At 37.9% G+C, this 24,856-nt stretch overlaps 4 protein-coding genes across 4 annotated transcripts; 2 read left to right on the forward strand and 2 right to left on the reverse strand.

The window, feature by feature from the left end:
• Positions 1-617: 617 nt before the first annotated feature.
• LOC117632015 (probable protein phosphatase 2C 4) lies at positions 618-3,989 on the forward strand. Its single transcript, XM_034365379.1, has 4 exons — positions 618-2,493; positions 2,578-2,691; positions 3,215-3,479; positions 3,578-3,989. Exons 1-4 carry the CDS (start codon positions 787-789, stop codon positions 3,697-3,699), a joined length of 2,208 nt encoding a protein of 735 aa, XP_034221270.1. The 5' UTR covers positions 618-786; the 3' UTR covers positions 3,700-3,989.
• A 2,816-nt stretch (positions 3,990-6,805) lies between these two features.
• On the forward strand, positions 6,806-8,393 carry LOC117630912 (clathrin interactor 1). Its single transcript, XM_034363772.1, has 4 exons — positions 6,806-7,092; positions 7,251-7,373; positions 7,469-7,630; positions 7,736-8,393. Exons 1-4 carry the CDS (start codon positions 6,956-6,958, stop codon positions 8,340-8,342), a joined length of 1,029 nt encoding a protein of 342 aa, XP_034219663.1. The 5' UTR covers positions 6,806-6,955; the 3' UTR covers positions 8,343-8,393.
• A 195-nt stretch (positions 8,394-8,588) lies between these two features.
• Positions 8,589-14,823, reverse strand: LOC117630911 (U-box domain-containing protein 33-like). Its single transcript, XM_034363771.1, has 7 exons — positions 14,273-14,823; positions 13,689-13,807; positions 13,215-13,324; positions 11,893-12,367; positions 10,272-10,823; positions 9,380-10,102; positions 8,589-8,912 (listed from the first exon to the last, which is right to left on the reverse strand). Exons 1-7 carry the CDS (start codon positions 14,565-14,567, stop codon positions 8,730-8,732), a joined length of 2,457 nt encoding a protein of 818 aa, XP_034219662.1. The 5' UTR covers positions 14,568-14,823; the 3' UTR covers positions 8,589-8,729.
• A 2,007-nt stretch (positions 14,824-16,830) lies between these two features.
• Positions 16,831-20,324, reverse strand: LOC117631221 (actin-like). The gene is made up of 5 exons (XM_034364250.1): positions 20,198-20,324; positions 19,216-19,306; positions 18,673-19,066; positions 17,510-18,123; positions 16,831-17,308 (listed from the first exon to the last, which is right to left on the reverse strand). Exons 2-5 carry the CDS (start codon positions 19,273-19,275, stop codon positions 17,243-17,245), a joined length of 1,134 nt encoding a protein of 377 aa, XP_034220141.1. The 5' UTR covers positions 19,276-19,306; positions 20,198-20,324; the 3' UTR covers positions 16,831-17,242.
• Between the last annotated feature and the right edge of the window lie 4,532 nt (positions 20,325-24,856).

The following is a 24,856-nucleotide window of genomic DNA, read 5'->3' on the forward strand; positions in this document are numbered from 1 at the left end:
AAGCCCTTTATAAAATTCTAACAGTGCCTTAGTAAATGCTTAGCATAATTAGTAATCTGCAACCACCCCACCTCACCAAATTTAATAACTAAATTACTTTCCAAATGAAACCAAAATCTCAAAATCAAAATTCCATTTCAATACAAGGTCAAGCACTCAAAGCCCACCTGCGAGTTGACAAAGCACATCGCACACGCAATCATCCCGTGCCACGTGTCCCTCATCCCTTGCATCTCATCAATCCCCCTCTCCCCCGATCCAACGGTGCTCGCGGCACGCTTTTCCAGGCCTATTTATTGGCTTTTGCTCTTTGACATTTCGATGCTGCAAAGGAATTTCACCACGTCATGTCAACGCTTCTCATCGGCGCGTGACCGAACCTCCATTACAAATAAACCACGTCTCTTCTCTTCCCGTGCATTCCACGCTCCGCAAAGAAGGTAATCATGGCGAAGCGAAAACTAATCTCGAAATTAAACCCACGAGTTTACTTATTAAACCCCCCAACCTTGGTCAACGCCCGAAATAAATAAAAAGCACAAAAAAAACATTTTCAATAATTAAAAACAGAAAATAAAAAGTCTATATTTTTATCTCCCATTTCAAAAAGCTTCTGCCTGAAAGTCAACGCCTCTCCCTCTTCTTCTTCTCAGCTTCATTTCTCTATCTGGCGTGCTCTCTCTGTCTCTCTATCTCTCTCAATCGGCCATGAGAGTGAAATCAAAAGCTTGACATATTCAATTGAATTTTATTTATTTGTTAGGGTACGAATTCGATCAATTTATTATGGGGAACGGCTTTGGGAAAGTGAGCGGGTGCTTCACCGGCGGCAAAGAACGACGCTGTCACGGGGGGCACGACGTGGCGGTTGTAGCTTCTGACTCATACGACGAGGGACTCGGGCACTCCTTCTGCTACGTCCGACCCGACCCCACTTGGCTCGCCTCGTCCAAAGTCCACTCTGAAGAAGCAACCACCTTCAGAACCATCTCCGGCGCCTCGGTCAGCGCCAACACCTCCACCCCTCTCTCCACATCTCTAGTCGATCTCTACTCATACAACAGCATCGATCGAGCGGCGGCTTTCGAGAGCTCGACCTCCTTCGCTTCGATTCCTCTGCAACCCATCCCGAGAAATCTGATCAATTCGGGTCCGATTTCAGGTAATCTGGGAGCTGGAGTTCCCGGGTCGGGTCCGCTCGAGAGAGGGTTCTTGTCGGGTCCGATTGAGCGCGGGTTCATGTCGGGTCCGCTCGACCGCGGGATCTTCTCGGGTCCAATGGAAAAGGGTTACTCCGAACAGTTCCAGAGGAGCTTCTCAATTGGCGGTCTCGGGTTTAAACCGAGATCCGGGAAGCGGAAGTTGATTCGGGTTTTGCAGAGGGCGATATCGAAGACGATATATCGGGGTCAAAACTCGATTGTTTTGCCGATAAAAAGCCGGGTCGTATCGGTGAAGGAGGATTGGGTTGTTGGTGGACAAGAGAAGTTTCATCATCACAATGAGAACTTGACTGTGAGCAGTGTGAATTTCAGCAGCGAGGGTAGTTTGGAAGACGACGAGTCATTGGCAAGTCAGAATCTTCAATGGGCTCAGGGGAAAGCAGGGGAGGATCGGGTACACGTCGTTGTTTCGGAGGAGGATGGATGGGTTTTTGTCGGGATTTACGACGGATTCAACGGCCCAGATGCGCCGGATTACTTGTTATCCAACTTGTACTCAGCTGTGAACAAGGAGTTGAAAGGGTTGTTGTGGGATGAGAGGGCTGAATCGGGTGCGGTGGCCGCCCCTGCAACCTCCCCTGTTCACTATGAAGATTCGAATTCGGTTTCGAATATGGAGAGTGATGGTGATTTGGGAAGGAATCCAATGGTGGATGACTGTGCTCAGTGTGTTGAGCAAGAGAATCATCCTTCTGCAAGTGGGGATGGGAATTTAGATTCCAATTCCAGGAGAATGGAAGGGAGGAATTCGAAAACCAAGTACCGGGGCACCGCAAGGAAATGGGAGGATAATCAGAGGAGGTGGAGGTGTGAATGGGATAGAGAGAGAGTGGAGCTTGATAGGAGGTTGAAGGAACAGCTCAGTAAGTTTGTTGGCTCTGATGGGTCATCAGCAGGAGGAGCTACTATTAACCACTCTGATGTTTTGAAGGCTCTGTCTCAAGCTTTGAGAAAAACAGAGGAGGCCTATTTGGAAGTTGCTGATAAGATGCTTTTGGAAAATCCTGAATTGGCTCTGATGGGTTCTTGTGTTCTTGTGATGCTGATGAAGGGTGAGGATGTTTATGTGATGAATGTGGGCGATAGTCGGGTGGTTTTGGCTCAAAAGGCGGAACCCGATTATTGGCTAGGGAAGATTAGGCAGGATTTGGAGAGGATTAATGAGGAAACTTTAAATGATCTTGAAGCCTCTGATGGCGAGAGAGCCAATACAATTCCCAATTTGACTGCTATTCAGCTTACCATGGATCACAGCACCAGTGTAGAAGAGGTGGGATATGATTCCTTTTTGTGTTGTTTTTTGGTTGTTAGTTTGTGAGCTTTGCCTCATCATTTTGTATGCTGCATTTTCCAGGAAGTTCATAGGATCAGAAATGAACATCCGGAGGATCCTTGTGCTGTGATGAATGACCGTGTCAAGGGTTCATTGAAAGTCACTCGGGCTTTTGGTGCCGGTTTTCTCAAACAGGTACTTAAACATTTTACACTTGTTGCTGTTCTTCAACGTTCTTTTTGGCCTTGTTTGATTTAGAAATCCATTACATCTCCTATAATTATGGCTGTGAATCAGTAAAATTTAGCATTAAGGCATTACAGCCACAGTGATTCGTAACGTCCAATCGCAACGATAACTTACTCCTTCACCTCAAGTCCTATCTTGTTAACATGTAGTATGCTTAATCCAGTAAAGGATCTGACCTGAATGAATATGATGATGATATTAATGTGTACCTGGAACAATATAGACCTGCTTTTCTTACTTCACGAAAGCAATGGGAAGCACTTACAATAATCACTGCTAGAGAAAATTAGAGAAAGATTTGAGCTGCTAGATGCAACAGATGGAGGGCGGAACATACTGCAGACTGTTACTTATATACATATATACACATCTATTTTTTGTACTTTGAAAGATCACTACGATTAGATTTACAGTGTGTCATCAAAAAATAGTTTGCTTATTTCTTTCTGTCATTTCTCTCTGTGTGCAGCCTAAATGGAACAATGCACTTCTAGAGGCGTTTCAAATAGACTATGTAGGGACTTCGCCGTACATCACTTGTTTTCCATCTCTCCACCACCACAGATTAGGCCCAAAAGACAGGTTTTTGGTACTATCCTCCGATGGGTTGTACCAATACTTCACCAACAAAGAAGCTGTTTCTGAAGTTGAACTTTTCATCACATTGCAACCCGAAGGTGATCCGGCACAGCATCTGGTTGAGGAAGTGCTTTTCCGGGCTGCGAAAAAGGCCGGTAAGATGTAGTGTTCAAAATTGTTCTTACAATAGAAAAGTTTTATCCATTGCATTGCAGGATACTAACACAGTGAACTTGGTTTTTGTGATTCTCAGGTATGGACTTCCATGAGTTGCTCCAAATACCACAAGGGGATCGAAGGCGGTACCATGATGATGTTTCTATCATCGTTATTTCATTAGAGGGAAGAATATGGAGATCATGTGTATATAAGTAGAGAAAATCACAGATAAATATTTATTAAAAAAATTATAGAGACAGCCCGGAAAAAAGTCAGGCATTTTCCTCATCTTCGTTTTTGTTTTTGTTTATATCCTTAATCACCTTTGTAAAATACCAATTAAGCTTCAGGAAGTGGCTGAGGAACTTGGTTGTCCAGTTTTCTGGGTGGTGAGGACTGTAAAGATGTAAAAGCTGGTTCTAGTTGATTATAGACTGTCATAGAAAAAAAAATTGTAATTTTCTAATAAATGACATTCCTTTCAAAAAGGGTTTTGTTTGGCACTATCTCTACCCATCATTTTCTTTCGTGTAATTCTTGTATCAAAAACTTTATTGGATTGGCAACACTAGTCATATCTCAGCATCTGCATCTTCTACTTTTTGTAAGCAATTGGATAGTTGGCTATCCAAATGTTAATTATATGCCAAATAAGAAAATACTAGGTTTTGGTATTTGTATTCCCCTTTCAGAATAACTAGATATCTTGGTTTCAGAGCCAACGGGGTCTAGCCCAGTGAAAAATGACCTTGACTTGCTCTCTGCGTGTATGTTAGGAACCCTGCAAGTGTCCAAAAACCTGGGCATCCCTCTAAACTATCGCTTGTATTTTTTTTTTTAAAGATATCGTTCCAGAAAAAGTGAACCTCTTTATTTGTGTTGCACTCATTCTATGGGGCATATGTTCTTCGTGAGCTTTCTGTGGTACACCTAACCCTTCAATCTTGTGCTTCAGCTTGGAGGAAACTTCACCTTTTCTTATTTTAAAAATCACGAGGAACCTAAAGTTGACTTCTGTAAATCACAGATTAAGTCTAGCTGGTGGAGAGTTTCCTACTCATTTCGTATCTACTTAGTGCAAAGTCAGCAGCAGATTGGAAACAGTCAAGCCTTCTTCAGTTGACCATGTCCTAAAAATCCAACCCATTTCTTTAAAACAATGAAATCCAACTATACAAAAAAAACCCAAGATAGAAGAAACCCTTTTGAGTTTTGACTCTAAATTCTCACATACATATGTCTTTTGGTCGTGCCACGCAGCAGAATGAGAGCCCCATGCAGAGCAGGACCTTGGCTTTGGAGCTTTAATTATAAATCATAATTTCTCCTAACTGTTATCTACTTCTGAATTCATAGTTAATGCAAATGCAGGTGGGGAGGTTGGATGAATAAAACTCATGAATGATGTAAACCTGTCCGGCATATTGTTGTCATCAAATTGCAAACTGCAAAGCTTTTGATTTCAATTTTCAGTTACATCCTGCGACAGTTAAGCCATTTCAGCCTATCCCAACCAGCTCCTTCTTTGAGAGGTAAAAAGTACAGCATTTTTGTGCCGTCAATTGAAAGTTTTTCTTTGACCCTCCAGAACAAGAGGAAAGGTTTTGGATTTTTGCAATAAATGATGTTTGGTTCCAGTTTCGAAAATTAAAAGGAGGTTTTTGCAGATCACTTCTTAATGTAGTGGTTTGGAGTAATTACTCTTCCAGATAAGGTCTTGAGTTCGAGTCCTAGCATCAGTAGTGTAACATGTGTGAGTCGCCTCTCTCAATAGAAAATGTTCTCAAAAAAAAAAAAAAGAAAAAAAAAAAAGGAGTCTTTTAAGACTGGCCCAAATTTGTAGTGAGCTGAGCTTCCAATTTCCCAATGAGAAAATGGGCTAGAAACTTGAATCAGCCTAATCAAAGAACATGGGCTTTCTTTACTATTTGTGAAGCTTTTTGGTGGCTGTACATCAGACTTGAGATCGCACATTCTAGGCCCAAAATAATTTCCCAAATACATACCTGACTTTGATTAGAACTTTTGAGAAAAATCCTTTTCGATAAAATCATAACTTAATCAACACAATACAAAATTATATGTATTTTATATGATATGAACGCAGACTAGAAGCAGCAGCAACAAATATTTGCAGGTCAATAACAAAAGACTGCAACAAGAAGATTCTGGGATTGTAGAAAAAACTTTTAGCAGAATAATAAAATATGTATGAAGGACAAAAGGAACCATCCATAACAATGATCATCTCTCCCTTTTACCAAACAAATAGCAAATGAAAAGATGAGCAGAAGTACAACTTTCTACCTATATTTGTTTCATGGAACAAGGGCCTAGGAAAAGGAAATTCCTTTTTTCCCATGTTTGGATGGATGGCACAATAAAGCACAAGTTTTGCAAACCCAGGTGTCCTAGTGGGTTTTGTGTTTTCATTGGAATGAACTTCGTATAAATAAGAATTATCAACTTGCATGAGTGCTCCAATGATAAAATGGTTAGTATTAGTAACCGCAAGGGAAATAAAAATCAGAATAATTTAAATTTTTTATGTGTTAATAAATACGTAGAAAATCAGGAATCGAAATTATTCCAACACTTACTGTATTTAAGTAAATATATGCAAAATTAATCAAGTTTGCTCGGTGCTTGTGATTGTCTGTGTAATTTTACTCGACTAGGATAGGAGAGCCCAAGGAGTTTTTTTTCTTCTTCTTTTTTGTCTAAAGACTGGAGTGCTTTTCAATTGTTCGTATAATGAATGTTACATGTGTCCCTTCCTACAAGGAATTAAAGCAAACTTTGATTCTTATTTGTTCACGAACCAAACAAATGAAAACATTCCCACCATTTCTAAACACTCAAATGAAAATAAGTGGTGTAGACAGTAACTTAAAATGATTCACATTTAAGGAATAGGTCCACGATTCCAAGAGCCAATTTCTCAAAACTACAAACAAACTCAAAAACACATATATAATTCAAAATTCAAAACTCATTGCGGGCCTCGCTTCACTACAAATTCAAACCAAAACACCCTCTGCTGTCCAGTAGTGTAGTAGAGAGAGAGAGACAGAGAGACAGAGATGTTGACTTCACAACCTCGATGCCTTTCATACAATTCAAAACTCCAACAACGACTGATATATATATATATATATATATATATATATATATTTACACAACTTTGCTCTCAAACTGGAAATTTCAATACAAACCATCTGACATATGTGACCCTCACGTTGGTTCCAATATCACTCAAATGTATTTATTTTTTTGTACTTAAAAAAAAAAATAAAAACTTTGAAACCTTCTCCTATCCTGTAGCACTCTTGAAATTAACTTAAACTATTGACATTTGTGTCTCATTCTTCCCTTTGATTACATATGCAAGTCTAGCTTGGTCGAATAATACCAAACTGGTCTAGAAAAATTTCTTCTTCTCTTTTGCTCTCTCATTTTTCTCATCTAAGACATGTCTATCCTAAGCAACAACAATAGCAGCAATGGTGCACCCTCATTTCATGAGTTCAAGAAACAAGCTTCTTTTTTCTTTAAGGAGAAGATTAAGACTGCAAGATTAGTCCTCACAGATGTTACACCAGCACAACTGTAAGAATACTTAGAAATTAGCATTTCTCTGTTTTCATTTGTTGAGTTTTGATTTATGGGATTTGGTTTGTTGGTCTGGTTTTGGTCATGGAACTTGTTTCTGGCTTCGGATTCTGATGTGATGAACTTTCTTGGTGGTGCGTGATTGATGTCTTAAGATTGACTGAAGAAGCTACAAATGGAAATCCATGGCCACCAGACACAAGGACCTTGGGTTCAATTTCAAAGGCTGCTTTTGAGCTTGATGATTATACAAGAATTGTGGAGATTTTGCACAAAAGGTTTCTGGGTGTTTTTGCTTTCTTTTCTTCTATTTATTACAGAAATTTTGTGATTATATGATGATGTTTCTATGTTGTTATAAATTGTGCATCAGATTTCTGAAGTTTGAAAGGAAGAACTGGAGGGTCTCTTACAATTCTCTGATTGTAATAGAGCACTTGTTGACTCATGGACCAGAGAGTGTTGCAGTTGAGTTTGAAGTTGACAAAAATGTAATTGAGCAGATGGGAAGCTTCCAGTACATAGATGAAAAAGGGTTTGTAATTCTGATATAGTTCTTCCTGCAAATGTGTCTTTTGCTGCTATATGTTTTCTTTTCTCAATGAATATGGATCTAACAGATCTAAATATTTACATGCAGATTCAATTGGGGCCTTGCTCTTAGGAAGAAGTCAGGGAGAATAGTGAAGCTGCTAGAGAAAGGTCCTCTTCTCAAAGAAGAGAGAGACCGAGCTCGGAAGCTAACGAGAGGGATTCAAGGGTTTGGAAGCTTCTGCCAAAGATCATCTGATTCTCCAGCACAAGGAATTTTAAGAGAATCATCCTTTGAAACATATGGAAGGTCTAATTCTCAATCTCACTTCAGCAACCATGAAAACCAAGAAAATCAGTTTCCGTCCCCCACCGCGGATGATTTTACTAAGAAAGTTGAAGAATCAAAGCATGGCAATGAAAATGTTGTGATCATTGAGGCTGGCAAGGGAGCAGAGAATTCAAGGTCTTGTGGTAGCTTTGGAGATGGTGAGGTGGCTCAGAAACCTGAAACTCAAACAAGTTTTAAAGAAAACATGATTCCAAACAAGGAAGAGTTAGATAGATGGAGCTGCGTGGGGGAGTCTAATCCACTTTTGAGTGGTAAGAGAGATGGGACCAGGGTTGAAAATTCTGCTGAAGATGAACACCCTTTCAATGAAATTAACAATCAAAGTGCTGCTTCATTGATTGCTGAAAGTAATGCTCTAATATAAAAAGAAGAAAAGAAAACTGTCTGCAGATTTCTTCCACTGAATGTGGAATCAGCTACTTGGTTGAAATTTTATTGTTCCTATATAATGTGTAGTTTGAAAATTAGGCAATAGCCAAGACTAAATCTTCTATCTTGATTTTCCTCAATTTTGGTTAATTTAAACTTAAACCATGGTTGATGCATAATGATTCTCTCCATTTAACTTTATAAGGCTTTCATATTTTGGTAGCTTTTGTGCAAGATGCCATTTTCCTCAATGCTTCGGATGCCAACCAACTTTCCTATCATTTGATGATATACAATGGTTACAAGAAGCATCTACACGTGAGAAGGACAAAGCGACGTAAATACATACATACAGACATACATTAATGAAATTATTGAGATTTCAAGACTTGCAAAGCCAATCTTGTATAGCATGCCGTAGGGCATGGTTGGGAGTGAGATGCAAGTTACTCAATTTCAAATTGGTCATCGGAGACGTTTCGCGACAATTTTGCAACCAACCACGCAAAGCTTCACCTTCGTAAGTGAAGCCATCAGCTGCCACCTGAGGGTCGTGCATTATTTCCTGAAACCAACCAATAATGTGCGTAAGCCATTAGCCATGAAAGTCGAACTACAAACTGGACAGCAAATTCCAGCTTAAGTTTGAACCCTGTTTACTACGTTGCCTCTTATGTTCAAGTTAAAAGCTTGGAGCTTTTATGGTGCATATTTTGCAATTCATGAGCTCTCACAAATGCAAAACCCTGGTCGAAATAAATCCAGGTCTAGGGCTTCACAGCACCTTCTTGAATTGAAGAGAAAAAACCAAATGAACCCAAGGGGTTATTAGAATTTAGAACATATAGCAACTGAGCTTGGAGAGTCTGATCCCAACTCTTTTTTTGGTCAATGTCTGATCCCAACTTTAGACTTATGAGTTTTAGGGTAACCTAGTGGTTGATCAGCTGATTTAAAAAATTCAGCACTTCATAACTGGTCATTATAATAGTGCTATTCCTCAACTAAGTTATATACGCGAGTATTGCTCACCTGAAGGATCGGGCACAAGAAAAAAGATGGCACTGGTCGCTCTTCAGGGGCATGCAACTGATGCAATTCCCTCACTAAAGCCGGTGTAATCTCTGGTCTTTCGCTACTATTTAATTCACAGCATTGCAGCCCAAGGTCTACCAATCGCCTTGCCAAAGTTATAGGCCATTCTCCAGCTGAGGAATCCAGAATTGATGCCAAGTTTCCACATAAAACTGCCTTGCGCACCTCACTTGCTAAGCCAACTGGAGGCCGTCTGGTGACTAACTGGAGAATGATTAGCCCAAAGGAATAAATATCAGACTTGGGAGTCAGGACTCCAATTCTCTGAAGCTCTGGATCTGTGTAAGGAAAAGCACCCTTTGGCTCAGTACCCCGGCGGAAACTTCGACAATAAAGATTGTCTTCAGTTACCAGCCTGCAAATCCCAAAATCACAAATCTTGCAGCTAAGTTCTGAATCTAGTAGTATGTTTTGGGGCTTCAAATCACCATGGACAATCTTTTCAGGTTTAGAAGAGTGCAAGAAGCAAAGGGCACTAGATATTTCAGCAATTATCCGTGTTCGGGTCTTCCATGGCACTGATGAACCGTTGCTTTTCCTGAAAAGATGGTCTTGGAGGCTCCCATTGGATAAGTGCTCGTACACAAGCGACCAGGCTTCTGGACACACACCAAGCAAGGTCACAAGATGAGGATGCTGTAATTTTCCAAGTACTTGTACCTGCAAGCACAAAATAAATATTATTGCAGATCTACAATTTTAGATGAGGGGTACAGAATCAAAGAAAGGCAAATATGTGAGCATTGTTTGAAGTACCATAGATATTAACCACTCCATCAGTTTGACATAAATTATGTGAGAGAGGGAGAGAGAGAGAGAGAGAGAGAACCTCTTGTTGAAACTCTGCTTGTCCTTGCATGTTATGTGGATGCAACTTCCTTATAGCGACAGTTCTACCCATCATTTCCCCCTTAAAAACACAACCATATCCTCCCTGCCCAATTTTAAAGCTCTCAGAAAAATTGCATGTTGCAGTTTGTAGATCTGACAATGAGAATTCTGACAACTTTGGCAGTTCTTCAGCAGACCCAACGAGCCCATTGCAGTTTGCAGCTCCAGCCTGTCGATGATTTCTCCACCGCTCAAGCCAGCGTAGGGCTTCCATCTTCTGTCGTTGAATACTCTGTTTTTCTTGCTGAAGAGTTGCAATTGTAGTCTGAATTAGTTTCACTTCCCCAGAAGCTTCATTAAACCTACGATTTGCTTCCTGTGCTCGACTGTCTAGAAGGGCAATATTTGTCATGGTCCTCCTTATCTCTCTACTAACTTCTTCTTTCTCTTGCAAGAGTTTCTGTTGTTCCCCTATCGTAGTTCTCAGGGCATCCTCAGCCTCTGTTCTAAGTTTAACTTCACAGGCCTGAGCTAACTCAAATTGCTTGACCTGAATAAAATGGAGCGAAACAATTTGGAGTTCAGTAGTAATTCACAAGATTCAGGAATCAATTATTTCATTTAAATTCATAACCCAGCTGTGAAGATGATCAGATCTGTTGTTATGACCCACAAATACAAAGTCCTCAAATATACTTCTCCTAGAACTTCCTTAACCAGAATTTTTGAGGTTACTAATTTTATGGTGTCTTTCCAGCAGCCAAGTTTTATATTAGTATCAAGAAGACATAAATGTTGGAAGCCAAACAGAAAATGAAGGTATAAGTAGAATTTACTTTAACTTCTTCTAAAGATGGTCATCTACTGCACCTGCCTAAAAGGATTCACAAAAGCAGTATGGATAACAGCCATGTTTAGAAAGATATATTTGCATTTGTTATATTTCAGGTGAAAGAACCTTTTTTGCTGTAGAAGGAAATTGAAATTTGAAAGTATTGACAAGTTCCCTTAGTCACATAACAAAAAATTACTTTTAGTGATAGCAATGGGGTGTACGTCAGTTTGAAACCAATACAATTTAGTCAATCCGCATTGGATGATTGATTTTGATAATGGAAAAATACAAAAATGAAATATTAAACATTTATCCTTAGGTTTAATCTAATCAAACATATTAATAGACGTAAATGTAAAATATAAATGAAGAACTAGAGAAAATTGTTTTGATTATATAACATATTAAACATAACTCCATTAAATGACTTAAAATATTCATAACATTTTCAACTACAAATACCTACAAGAGCAAAATAAGCATAAAACTAACTAGACTGGATTGGATTTGATTGGATTCTCAAAAGCAAATCCGTCATCCGATCCAATCATGTCAGTTTTGAAAATTACAGATCCAATCCAATCCGCCAAATCATCGAAACCGATAGAAATTGGATTGGATTGATCGGTTTGGGCGGATTGGATTGGATCTTGCATACCCCTAGATAGCATTCATAGTCATAAACTTGAACTAAAATTTATCATGTCATACCCTAACTCCTAGGAGCCATAATACTGAAAATGTAAGTCCTAAAACTGAAATAGGAACACCAACTCGCAGTTACCTTGTAGATAGCTTTCATAGCTTCTGATTCTAAATTTTTGCGCTTCAATAGCTCTGCAAATGCATTGTCCTTTGATGCCTCAGCTTCTAAAGTAGCTTCTGCAAGCCTACCATATAAACTCTGTTCCTCAACATTTATATCAGAATCTGAAGGCATCATTCCCTCGGCAGAATTATATCCTGAACCAGAGCTTGTACTTGAACTAATTGAATTATGAATATTGTAGGGTAAGGACGTATTTGTAGAACAAGATAAAGTTGGTGATGCAGCCGATTCTTGGTGAAATTCCTTATTTTCTCGAGGGAGAACTTTGGCAATCTGCAGTTGCCTACATGAAGGTGGAGAACTTTGGCCTTCTGAAGCATCTCTCGTCCAGACATGTTTCCCTTTGTTGATAAACCATATTTCACAAAACAAGGCAGCATATTTGGCAGCATAATTTGCTTTGCTGGAGTTCTTTTTCACCTTCATGCAACTGTATTAAAATATTAGGAAGACATGCTTTGCAATTATACTAAAATTTAAAAGAAATACATAACGAATAATATATGTCCAAAAATATAACATCTAAGTTTCACGAAGAAGAACAAGAAAACTAGCAACATGTACTTTTCATTGCATTATCTGATAAAGGCAAATTTTCAGAAAACAGAAGTTCACACGTACTTTTTCGTTTTGTTTATCACTTGGTAAATGTACTTAGACAACTGGGGTGGGTTCAACTCCTACTTACTGGAGGAGGAGTATATCCATGGACCCTGAAGGAGCCCCACCCTGAAGATTTTGGGGCACAAGGTGAGTTCTTAAATAGGCCCACAAGACAAAAGTGCTGAAATCTATACTTTCTAAGACAAGAAAAAACAACACATAATAAAAGTTAATACAATAAAACTTAAACCACTTGAAATGAGGTCACCTATCTGGTGTATAAGTAAGCATAATTTTATTGTTCTGTCAAAGATGATACGTGCACGGTTGGACTGAAGTCAGGGCCCTGGCCAAAGGTGAAAATCTGGTGGCCCTAGGCGGCCGCCTCATTTGCCTACCCCAAGGCCAAGGGAGGAGGGATGACCAGTGGACTATAGCATAATCAGTTCACAAATACACTTTAACAATGTCTGAGGAAGCTCTTCATTTTTTTTTTTTTTTTTTATTGCAGTATGAATAAGCTGGATAAGAAAATTTTGTTGTCTAAGTAATTAGCAATTTAACACAACCACAGATTTCAATCCATTGTGCTCTTTTACAATTATGTTAACTTTTGAAAGTAAACTATTCAACTTCCAGTGGAAAATTACCCAAATGTTTTGTGCACCACTTACTTTTCTGGTACAGCCCCCATAACAAGCTTCCTAACCCCATGTCTGTTGACCAAATCTACAATTCCCTTCTGAATTTCATTAGCTTCAACCATGGCAATGCTTGCTTTAACCTGTAAAGTAAATGCTTACAGTGACACTAATATACTTCTTTAGAATAATTGAATTTTAGAAGAGATGTGTAAATTTCTAATCAGTAATGATGCAATTGTCATTTAAAGGAATGTCGGATTTTGCCGCATAGCATTTGACAAAATTTTAACACTAATACTCAACTACCTATCGCATAATATTCTCAGCCCCGACTCAAAATGTATTGGGAGAAATAAAGTAATGGAATAAATCAAGGCTTCTTCCGAAAATAAAGAACATCATAATTGCGAGCAACTATGTTTACCAAAATTTTGCAGCATACAAACTGCTCAAATTTATAATTGTAATGATACTAAATGCTAAACATAAAGAAACCAAGCACACCTTTGCTCTAGAGCAAACCCTCAAATAATTTTGCAAAATCTTCATTTTCCCTTCCCCTTCCTCCCTTCTGAAAGCAGACACCACTTCGGCATTTGCTTGACTTGCTGGTAGCTTTCCTACTGCACAATGTAATCATGAATGAAACACAATTTCAAACAAATCAAAGTAGAACAGAGAAGGTCTCAGATTGCTTAGCAAACTCCTGGGAAATAAGAACCGAAAAGTGGACCCGGTAACACAGCATAATTGAATAGATTTTTCCTCGATTGTTCATTGTCTTAAGAACCCTCTTATTTCTCGGATGCCAAATAGAGCAACAAACAGAAAATAATTGACAATATTCCCAACACGTGGTTAAAGGGTCAATTTTTTTTCCACATTTTAAAATGTTTTCAAACACTTTCTTAATTCAAAGAAAAACCTAAAGACCAATGTATGCATATTCCTCAGAAAATATATAATTAGAGAGTTTCAATAAGAACTTAATAGAAATCAAAGAAATTTAGAGCCTTCCCACAAAAAAAAAAAAAAAAGAATAATTCAGAGCCCTTTACAGAAACACAGAGAGAGAGAGAGAGACTTACAGAGTGTCGGAATGAGCTGAGAAGGCTGATGAACATGAAGTATACAAATTTCTTTACAGCCAAAGTGCTTGAAAGTCCAATGAAGCAAGCTCACAGCTTTCTCAACAGACTTGCCAACTGCCACATGTACCTTATCAACGCCGCCACCATTATCTTCTTCTTCAAAAATCTCAGCCAAATGAGAGGTAGTGGGCGGCCGGTCAAACCCACGTCGGAAACTCACCGGAGACGAGAACCCAGAAAGGGATTCACCAGCTGAGCCGTGCAATGGATGTGAAGGCTGTATGAGCTCCATGGAAGGGTCAAACTCAAGCAGCTCCGGTGATGGTGGAGTTAGGCTTTAAGCTTTGTGGGTTTGTGTTGAGAGGTAATTGGCATTTGATATTACTGATATTTGGTGGAATAGGTTTGGATTTGTTGGAGCTCTTTCTTCTTTGTTTCCGAAGGAGGCTTGACCTTTTGTGCTGACTTGATTGTGACAGAGGAAAAGTTGACGGTGGAGGAAGAAAGAGATTATCTTTTTCCTGTGTTTTCTGGTCAAGACTTTATTTTAAAAAAAATAAAAATTAGAGAGTATCTTCATAGTCATGTGGGCATCTTTGGATTCTTTTATTGGTATTTTCATTATTAAAAAAATTCATTAAACTTGATAATCATATACAAAACAACAAATAGCTATAGTTGCCCAATAAGATCAATGAATTATTATTTTATAAGGAAAATATTTCATAACCCAATTGTTTTTTTCAGTTCTTTTCTGGAAAGTTTCTGATAATAAAGAATTTTGAAAAGGAAATTGGACTTTACATTATTTTCCATCTTTCTGTTTTTGTTATATAATTTCCAAGAAATTATATATGTGATAGAGTTAAGAAAAAACAAAATAGGTTTCTCATCATCTTTCTTCATTTTATCATCTTGTTTTTTTGTTTTTCATTTATGACTTGCAATCTGAAAAGTGAAAGATGTGGATGGCAGTGCAATTGTCACACATGAAGATTGCAATTATCTTTTTCCTGTGTTTTCTGGTCAAGACTTTATTTTTTTTAAAATAAAAATTAGAGAGTATCTTCATGATCATGTGGGCTCTTTGGATTCTTTTATTGGTATTTTCATTATTAAAAAAAATTCATTAAACTTGATAATCATATACAAAACAACAAATAGCTATAGTTGCCCAATAAGATCAATGAATTATTATTTTATAAGGAAAATATTTCATAACCCAATTGTTTTTTTCAGTTCTTTTCTGAAAATTTTCTGATAATAAAGAATTTTGAAAAGGAAATTGGACTTTACATTATTTTCCATCTTTCTGTTTTTGTTATATAATTTCCAAGAAATGATATATGTGATAGAGTTAAGAAAAAACAAAATAGGTTTCTCATCATCTTTCTTCATTTTATCATCTTGTTTTTTTGTTTTTCGTTTATGACTTGCAATCTGAAAAGTGATAGATGTGGATAGCAGTGCAAGTTGTTGCGTTCAATTGAGCATGTGCTGTTATTGGTTAGTCAATTAAAGAATTTAGTATTGAAAGGTTGGTCTATAACAAAGACAAAAACAAAACAAAAAACAAAGCAAACGACTCTTTCCAACGACAGAGAGTAATTAATTAACAATTTTCTTTTCTTTTAACAGTTATTAATCCTTGCTGTCTTTTCATGGAATAAGGCAGGGAAGGGGCCAATTGCTTTGAGTCATTGGATTGGAGCCTTAGATGCAAAGCAATTGTCAAAATATACGTTTCGTTTCGTTTCATTTCTTATCAATAAGACTTTAAGCTTAACCTAACTAATAGCCGTACATGAAATCCTTACCTATCTAATATTTAAATTTAACGGCTATTGTCTCAAGTCACCAACACTCACCACACCACACCAACAAAGAAGATGTCTCAAGTCACCAAAGTAAAACTAGTGGGGCAGCTTGTGAGGGTATCATTCCACCGTGAATAACGGCTACTTAGTAGTTAGGAATTTAAGGAAAAATTATTATATATTAATGATGCTTATGTTATAATAACGGCAAGTTAGTAGTTATATCACGTCATCGTATTTCAATATCACATAATATTTACTTAATTTCACCAACGAAGGCATGATAAATGCCATTGTTGGATAAACACAATGAACGCTCTCTTAAAATGATTATTGGGAGGAACACGAGATATGTTCTATTTGCAGCTTTGGTTTGATCATCAACAGTGAAGTCACTTCCAACTAACCACCATAACTATCCAACAACCAAATACCAGGCAGCGACCAACAACCAACCACGAAATCAACTTTTGCCTAAAGCTTTCAGGTCAAGTCTTAAGGAGATGAGCAAACTCTTCGGGGACGATCAATGGCCAAGGTCAAGTCTAAACACTAACAGACTAGCTCAAAATAAGAAGCATTGAGATTGAGCTTCAGATTTGGTCTCAACCAGTTGTTTGGTAAGCAAGCAAACAGGAACTAAAGAGACCAGGAAAAGAAAATTTTAGATGCGGACGATTCCATAAGAAACTCCATATCAAACAAGTCCTCGGAAAAAATACTCATTGAAACGGAAACTTCTTAAAACTTAAGTGTATGAACTTATTAAACTAAACTTCAATTCATCTGGGCAATAACAGAGCCACTACAAATATATAAAATGAAGGAGAAACATTAACTTATTAAATCATCAGAGAGGCCCTCAAGAATTTAAATGGCAGCATATTTGATTTTGAATCAGCGGGATGGGAGGACCAAAAAATTTATAAATGGCAGAGGCCAGCATTGAACGAATACTTGTTCAACGCTTAATACAAAAAATAACAACTAAACAGTTCAACTCTCTGCCATAACCTCCACATCTCGTAGTTCATTGTTTCAACAACACTGGACACAGAAGTTTTGAGAGAAGCAAAGGTAGAGTAAAAACTTGCGAGCTGCAATTGTTGTGCCGTAAAATACTAGACATCACACACTCCATACCAGGGCCTTAGAAGCACTTCCTGTGTACAATTGATGGGCCAGATTCGTCATACTCTGCCTTTGCGATCCACATCTGCGTTCCAAAAGTAAACAATAGCGCTCCATTAGCATTACTAATATAATAATTATAAAGACTTAGCTATTCCCTTAAGGAGAAAAGTAAATCAGAGAAACAGAAAACTATGATTTGTTAATAAGGGTTGGTTAACAAAAATATGGTTCGCTCAGTACTCTCAGAATCATTATTGGTGTCATATATACTAAGATAACATACCTGCTGGAAAGTGCTAAGAGATGCAAGGATGGATCCACCAATCCAGACACTGTATTTCCTCTCAGGTGGAGCAACAACCTTGATTTTCATGCTGCTAGGTGCTAAAGCTGTGATTTCTTTGCTCATTCTGTCAGCAATGCCAGGGAACATGGTAGACCCACCACTAAGAACAATGTTTCCATACAAATCTTTCCTAATATCGACATCACACTTCATGATAGAGTTGTATGTGGTTTCGTGAATGCCTGCAGATTCCATTCCAATCATAGACGGCTGGAAAAGTACTTCTGGGCAGCGGAAACGCTCGGCACCAATGGTGATCACCTGCCCATCAGGCAATTCATAGCTTTTCTCAACAGAAGAACTAGTCTTTGACGTTTCAAGCTCCTGCTCATAATCAAGGGCAATATATGCAAGCTTCTCCTTCATATCCCTGACAATTTCACGCTCAGCTGTGGTGGTGAAGGAATAACCACGCTCCGTCAAAATTTTCATAAGGGCATCAGTGAGGTCACGACCTGCTAAGTCAAGACGAAGGATAGCATGCGGGAGAGCATATCCCTCGTAAATGGGGACAGTGTGACTGACACCATCTCCAGAGTCCAGAACAATACCTGCATGGACATTCGAGGGAGAAAATTTACAAACAAATAATTGAGATGGAAGTCAAAGAAACATTGTACACCATAGTTGGGGAGAGAGGGGGGGGCATTGCTGTTGGTATGAACATACAGAAATCATTTTAGTTAAGTTAACTAACACCTGCGATATAAAAAAAAAAAATTAAAAGAGGTTATAGAAGGCAATCCCTTGCTGCAGTAAGAATAAATTTCACCTAAACTATACTGAAAACAGAAATTCCATCAACCCTATTGGTTTAAACTTGGAAGCACAAAACTATCCTCCCTTATAAACTTATAAAAACCACTTCACTGTTTTATTCAATGCTTAACACGGTGGCACATGCTTTATCTTAGGAACACTTCAATACTGACCAGTGATCACAAATCAATTTGCAAACCAAGCTCTTTGAAATGCTAACTAACAGCATCTTAAACACATTGCATGACTTGATCAGTCCATTTAAGTCATTCACCACAGAAAATCAACTGACACCAAATAAATTCAAATCCATCACATGCTAAATTATTCAAATTGCTCACCAGTTGTACGACCACTGGCGTATAGGGAAAGAACAGCCTGGATGGCTACATACATGGCAGGAGTGTTGAACGTCTCAAACATAATTTGGGTCATTTTCTCACGATTAGCCTTTGGGTTCAGAGGTGCTTCAGTGAGTAGAACTGGATGTTCTTCTGGAGCCACACGAAGTTCATTGTAGAAAGTATGATGCCAAATCTTCTCCATATCATCCCAGTTGCTCACAATACCATGTTCAATCGGATATTTCAAAGTCAATATACCACGCTTAGACTGAGCCTCATCGCCAACATATGCATCCTTTTGACCCATGCCAACCATCACACCTGTGTGACGTGGGCGGCCAACAATGCTAGGAAAGACAGCCCTTGGAGCATCATCTCCAGCAAACCCAGCCTACAAGTTCACATTGCAACAGAACCATTATATTTTAAGACTGAAACTGCAGATCATGCACATCTTTGCCAGACAAACATTATAGAAAAGGTCAACAGAATCAAATTTAGTCAGCAATATTTGGAGATAAAAGTGTCCTGATGTCATACCTTAACCATTCCTGTGCCATTGTCACACACAAGTGGTTGAATATCCTCAGCGTCGGCCATTTTTCTAATACCAGCTGTAGAGACGTATCAACTGAAATATAATGGGACAAAATATGAACACTGGATAAATAAAAACACTGCAGAGGTAAAATATAAAATAAAATAAATCAATGAATTTCATAAACATACACAAATATTAAGTTTTACACCAATTTATTTAATTTAACACACATAATAATACGATAACTGAAATGATCAACTAGTTTGCACACCAATGGTGGTGAATGTACCTTAACAGATTCTTAGTTTCATCACTTATAGCAAAACAATACAAATTTTCTTAATCATTATTACCGGAATAATTCACAATTCTTGATGGACGAAGCCCATACAATAATATGACAGGAAAACAAAAACCACACTGAAAATTCCATCCTAACAGCAATCCATTCGAGTGATATTTCCATGAAAACATGACTTATGCGAAAGGCAATAGTCAATCGAGATAAATTCTTGAATCTCAGCAATTTGTGCGCCTCATTCATTTCACAGCTATACAAACCATCTCAAAATTACGTTGCTTTGCATTATGAAATTATTAAATGTTTAATCAAGAACCGAATTCTCTCTGAAACAAATTAATAATATATAACAAACAAAATCAGATTGTATATGCCAACGGATTATTCAAAATCCAATAGCCACCTCACAAATCAAAAAGAAACGACAAATAATTCCAACAAATTCAAATTCCCGCAAATTCACGATAACAGATTAACAATGCAGGCGATCCAAAACAACAGGTCGGCCAAAAGTGACAAAATTGCGAACGAAAATGAAACTGTCCTATATCCAAAACCGTCCAGAGAAAAACTTGAAATCGGCAATGACGACATTAGATTAAAAAGATTGTTACGCTTTGTTTGGTTGCAAGGAAAGCGTTTGATTTTCTCGGAAAATGAATGCAGAAGAGAGATCTGACCTTTGATTTGGCGTCGACGAAGGAACACTTGGATCTAAACAGTGGTGCGCGCCTTAGGGTTCAAAATTTAGACCTCAAACCCCACCTCAAATTCGCTTTTTAAATCCACCACTCTCTCAACGTTCAATAAGGGCCGTCGGATCTGTTGAACGAGATCTCAGTTCGTGGCGACGCGTGCCCTTCTTATCTGGGGCTCTCCCGTAAATACAGGCTGTTTCAAATGCTTTGTCAATCAATCCAGGTGTTATAGGAGGGAGAGCTATACTTTTTCCAATTTCTTAGTTTTCTTTTGGACCATATTCCTTGGGCTTGGTTTTCTGGGCCTTAAAACACATTAACCCAAATCTCAACTAACGCATAAGGCTAACCCAGTTATTGACTGGGGAAAATGAAATTTGGTATAGTGGGTTTTGGGTTTGATAATTTTTGACATGACTTGACAATACAACTCGAACTTGAAAAGGCTATAATAAGGGGTTGTGGTGAGGGGGTGGTGGGAGAGGTTTAATCCCACTATCTCATAAGAGAGAGAAAATATTGAACTTGAACTTTTATAATAATTCGATGGTTGAATTGAACCCTCACCAAAATCTCCCTTATTATAGAAGCTCCCACTCGAACTCAACACGAAAGTAGTTGATTTCAGGTTGATTATTGTTTGACAAGTATACTATGGCATAACGTAGAATTTTATAGTAAGGACCTTATTAAGGCCCTTAGATGAGGCACTATCTCTTAACCATTAGATCAAATTGGTTAGCCATTAGATCACATTGGTTAGTTTGATCCAACTGTCAAGAGATAGAGCTTCATCTAAGGGCCTTATGGCATAACTCACTAAACACGAACAATAAACATGTCATTTTAGTGTCAAATTGTTCTTTTTTCTTTCTTTTTATTTTTTGCAAAACAGAGAAGTATTTCATTGATAAACAGAGCAATTACAGAGAATTGATGAATAATATAGCCCACCGTACATAAGGCAGGGAGGGTTCTTGCCATTTGTAAACCTATAGACAGAGACAATGAAAAATATCCATTGCAAGCCAATGAGGATAACAAATACGCATCCTAGCCAACTATCTCACTTGGAGTTGAAGAAGGAAAGGACCCAAAAACCTTCATACCCAGTGCCAGAAGCAAACCAAGCCATCAATGAACTCTGTAATACATTGGGGAAGAAAGCATCAACAAGTGAATGGCAATGACCACTCAGCATCCACCCGAACATTTCGTAAAATGTCACCGATATTCTCCATATCTCTACATGATTTGCAAGCACCAATTGATAGAAAAGGCCCCCAATCAAACAAATCCACCTCTTCTACAAACAAATCTAAATATATCTAAAACCTAAAACCCAAAATTGTAAAAGTAAGCATATCAGGGGCAATATGCACCAAATATATGAAGATTGATCATAAAACCAGCCACACAGACTGGTATAAATCCCAAAAAATTGGGTAAAAGACAAAACCTTGCAAGATTGCAAGGAGGCAAAAACCTAGCACTAAAAGGATAAAAGGGAAAATGATGCAACGTGACAATTAATCGGCTAAAACTTTAGCCAAAAACATGTAACTCTAGAATGCACCAGGAAATATGAGAGAACCTCATGTTTATTTGATAAACTGGAATAACAAAACATAACATTAACCACGAGTAAAGTATGTTTAAATATTCCTAGAAACCCTATGAATAACAAAGGAATTGAAATAGGAAAATAACAAAGTTTTCAAAAATTGTAAAAACTTTATAACTGAATTTCGGGCTAGTAAACGCGCGATGTTCTCTTCGAATTGATGGGTCATGGGCCCAATTCTGAGCTCGGAGCCCAAATTTGCAGCTTACCTTATTTGCCTTTGAGCGCGAGTCGCTCTGGCTCATCTTTAATTGCTTCCACCATCTGTTCTACATCAGAAAAACTCTCCACATACAACTGGGTGGAGAGCCCGAATATTGTTTCAGCTGGAGTGGTTCTAGGGGAAAACCCCTGAAACCAAAGGGGCGATTGTGCTATGGTTTTATTTTGGCTTCTTGAGAAGAAGAGTGAGAAGAAGCAAGAGAAATCAGTCTCTGTCTAAATTGTTCTTGATCACTAGAACTACAAGGCCCTTACCACATTTAATTGATATTGCATTTGAAGAAAATGATTCGTTTTATTCATTTATTAATGTTGATGCTTAAATTTGGTTCAACGGTGGGACGACCTCTTCGCGATCGAGGTTGGGCAATTTGTCCAAACTAGGTTGGCATGACCAACCAAATTGTCCTCCAGAACCTGCAAAACATAAGAGCTAATGAGGGTGACGCCAGTGTAGTGTTAGCCAAAGACGTTCCGATACTTAAGTTAGTCAATTATTTGAGAGAAAAATGCACAATAGATTTTGGGGCTTAGAATTGCATCAATTTAAGGAAGGGTTTATTCACCCTTTTTATGTCATCCTAGATGACCTAATCCTTCTAGGAGTATAACTCAAAAGAACCTAGTCCTCCTCGAACTAGGGATTGAAAGGGGTTGATTTGACGCTAGGTATGGCAATATCATCTCTATCCCTACTCCCCATCCTCACCTCATCCCCACCCCCATCCCTAATAAGAAATTTCAAGGAATTTCCATCCTCATCTCTGTCAGGAGGTTGTCTCCCAAACCCGCCCCAAATTCCCAATTTTTTTATAAAAATAAAATATTTACTTTACATTATAACACTTAAATTTCACTTTAAAATATCATTTAACTTAATTATATGGAATTGAAATATAAAATTCAACTAAACTAATCAAAACCATCTCAATTTTTTTAATTTTTTTAAACTTCATATTATCTACACCAAAGTCATCTAAATATAAAATTCAACTCAACGACCATGTAACTTTTTGCTTGTTATATTATATTATATATAATTATTAAGTAAAAATAAATATATCATTTATTGGCCCGTTTGTTTGGAGATGGAGATAACAATATCATCCTCAGCCCATCCTCAATCAAGGATTTTTAAAATTAAGGAATTCCCCATACCCGCCCCAAATTTTCCCCCAAAATCTTTCCCCGTTAGGGGCGAGGACCCAATGTGTACTGGGCTCGGTGTGGGTTTTTGTCATCCCTAACTCGGACTGGGACTCCCTTTAGATAATTGTCTAAATGATCTTGAAACATCTTAGCTTCTCTAGTTAGCCTTACGCACACTGGGCCCAAACTCATGGACCAACAGACCTACAAGCCCACCTGAGCTACGATCGGATAATTATATGACGATCTGGCTCAAGCCCAGCTCAACCACTAGATATCTAGCTCAGCTTGACCACCTTGAGCTGAGCTCAGCTCGATCACTTGTGTTTTTGCTTAGCTTAGTCTAGAGGAATTTTACCTCACAAACTATTAATATGTGTTCGTATGAGATGTGCTACAATATGACTATTTTTTATGGCTTATAAGTGATATGTTCAACTTAGAAATAAAGGAAACTTACTTTTAAGCTTTTGTTGATAATGTACGTGGGTCAGCCTAAACAAAACAAGATAATCAATAAATTGAGCTAATGTTGGGTTAGTTGACATGCTTAATTAAATAAATTACCTTTGAATCAGATCATATTTGAATCGATTATTTTTGACACAAACACGATCCATTAGTACAAATTGACACCCTAACTGATGAAAGAGGGGGAAACAAGTTGTACAATGTGATTCCTCGTTTGCCTTCTACCTACTAGCCAACTTCCCATGTATATATATGTGGTAGGGTTTGGCTGCAGGCACACCAACTTTTGGCCTCACTATAATTACCTAGCTTCAAAACTCCCCCATCTTTTTCCCACATCCTAATTTTGCCTGCAGAAAATGGTGGGCAAGTCATCATGAGCAAATTTCTTTTTTTAGTGTAGGAAACAAAAGCGCGCGAAAAGAAAGGAGGAAAAAAGGGTTGAAAAATAGGAGGGGGTAAGAATTTTCCTTGTGAGAGATGGGACATGATGATCGAAGATGGAAGGGGGAAGCAAAATGATTAGGCATGAGCATGAGATGCAATTATGTGCCATGAGAGTTTGTGTGTAATGTACTCTATCTTTACTTTTTTTATTATTATATATTTTAGCTTCTTACCCCACGTTATCATAACATGCTAATCCTTTCCATCCCCACAATAATCATGGATTAATAAATTAGTTAATTAAACAACCTTATCCCAGAAAACAATAAAGAAAAGCTAATTGTACTTATGGAACATTTATTTGGGACTATTTTTACATGTCCCCCCCTTGGTTATAAGTTTTATGCATACATTTATCCTATGTTAATTAATAAACTATTAGTCTGGATTATACATCATATGATTGCATATTCTCAGTGAGAAAATAAACATTTCTGAATATCATAGCAGTTTTTTTTTAAAATTTTAAATATAATAATTATTAGAATTCAAGAATTATTATTTATTTTTGAGTTTTTACTATTAAACCTGCATAAATGTTACTAATAAACCTGTGGCGGCTAGTACTAATAAATATAAGCGTATTATAACACGAGTAGATAGGTCACACAATGTGGCATCGTTAAACTTGACTAGCACCATGTCAATGTGTGATTGCATTGTGCTATAGTCCTACACGAAGAAGATGAAATTGTGTGTACATTCCCGATCTCTTGGACTACAGAGGT

This window comes from Prunus dulcis, chromosome 6 (assembly GCF_902201215.1).
Source record: "Prunus dulcis chromosome 6, ALMONDv2, whole genome shotgun sequence".
Taxonomy (NCBI): domain Eukaryota; kingdom Viridiplantae; phylum Streptophyta; class Magnoliopsida; order Rosales; family Rosaceae; genus Prunus; species Prunus dulcis.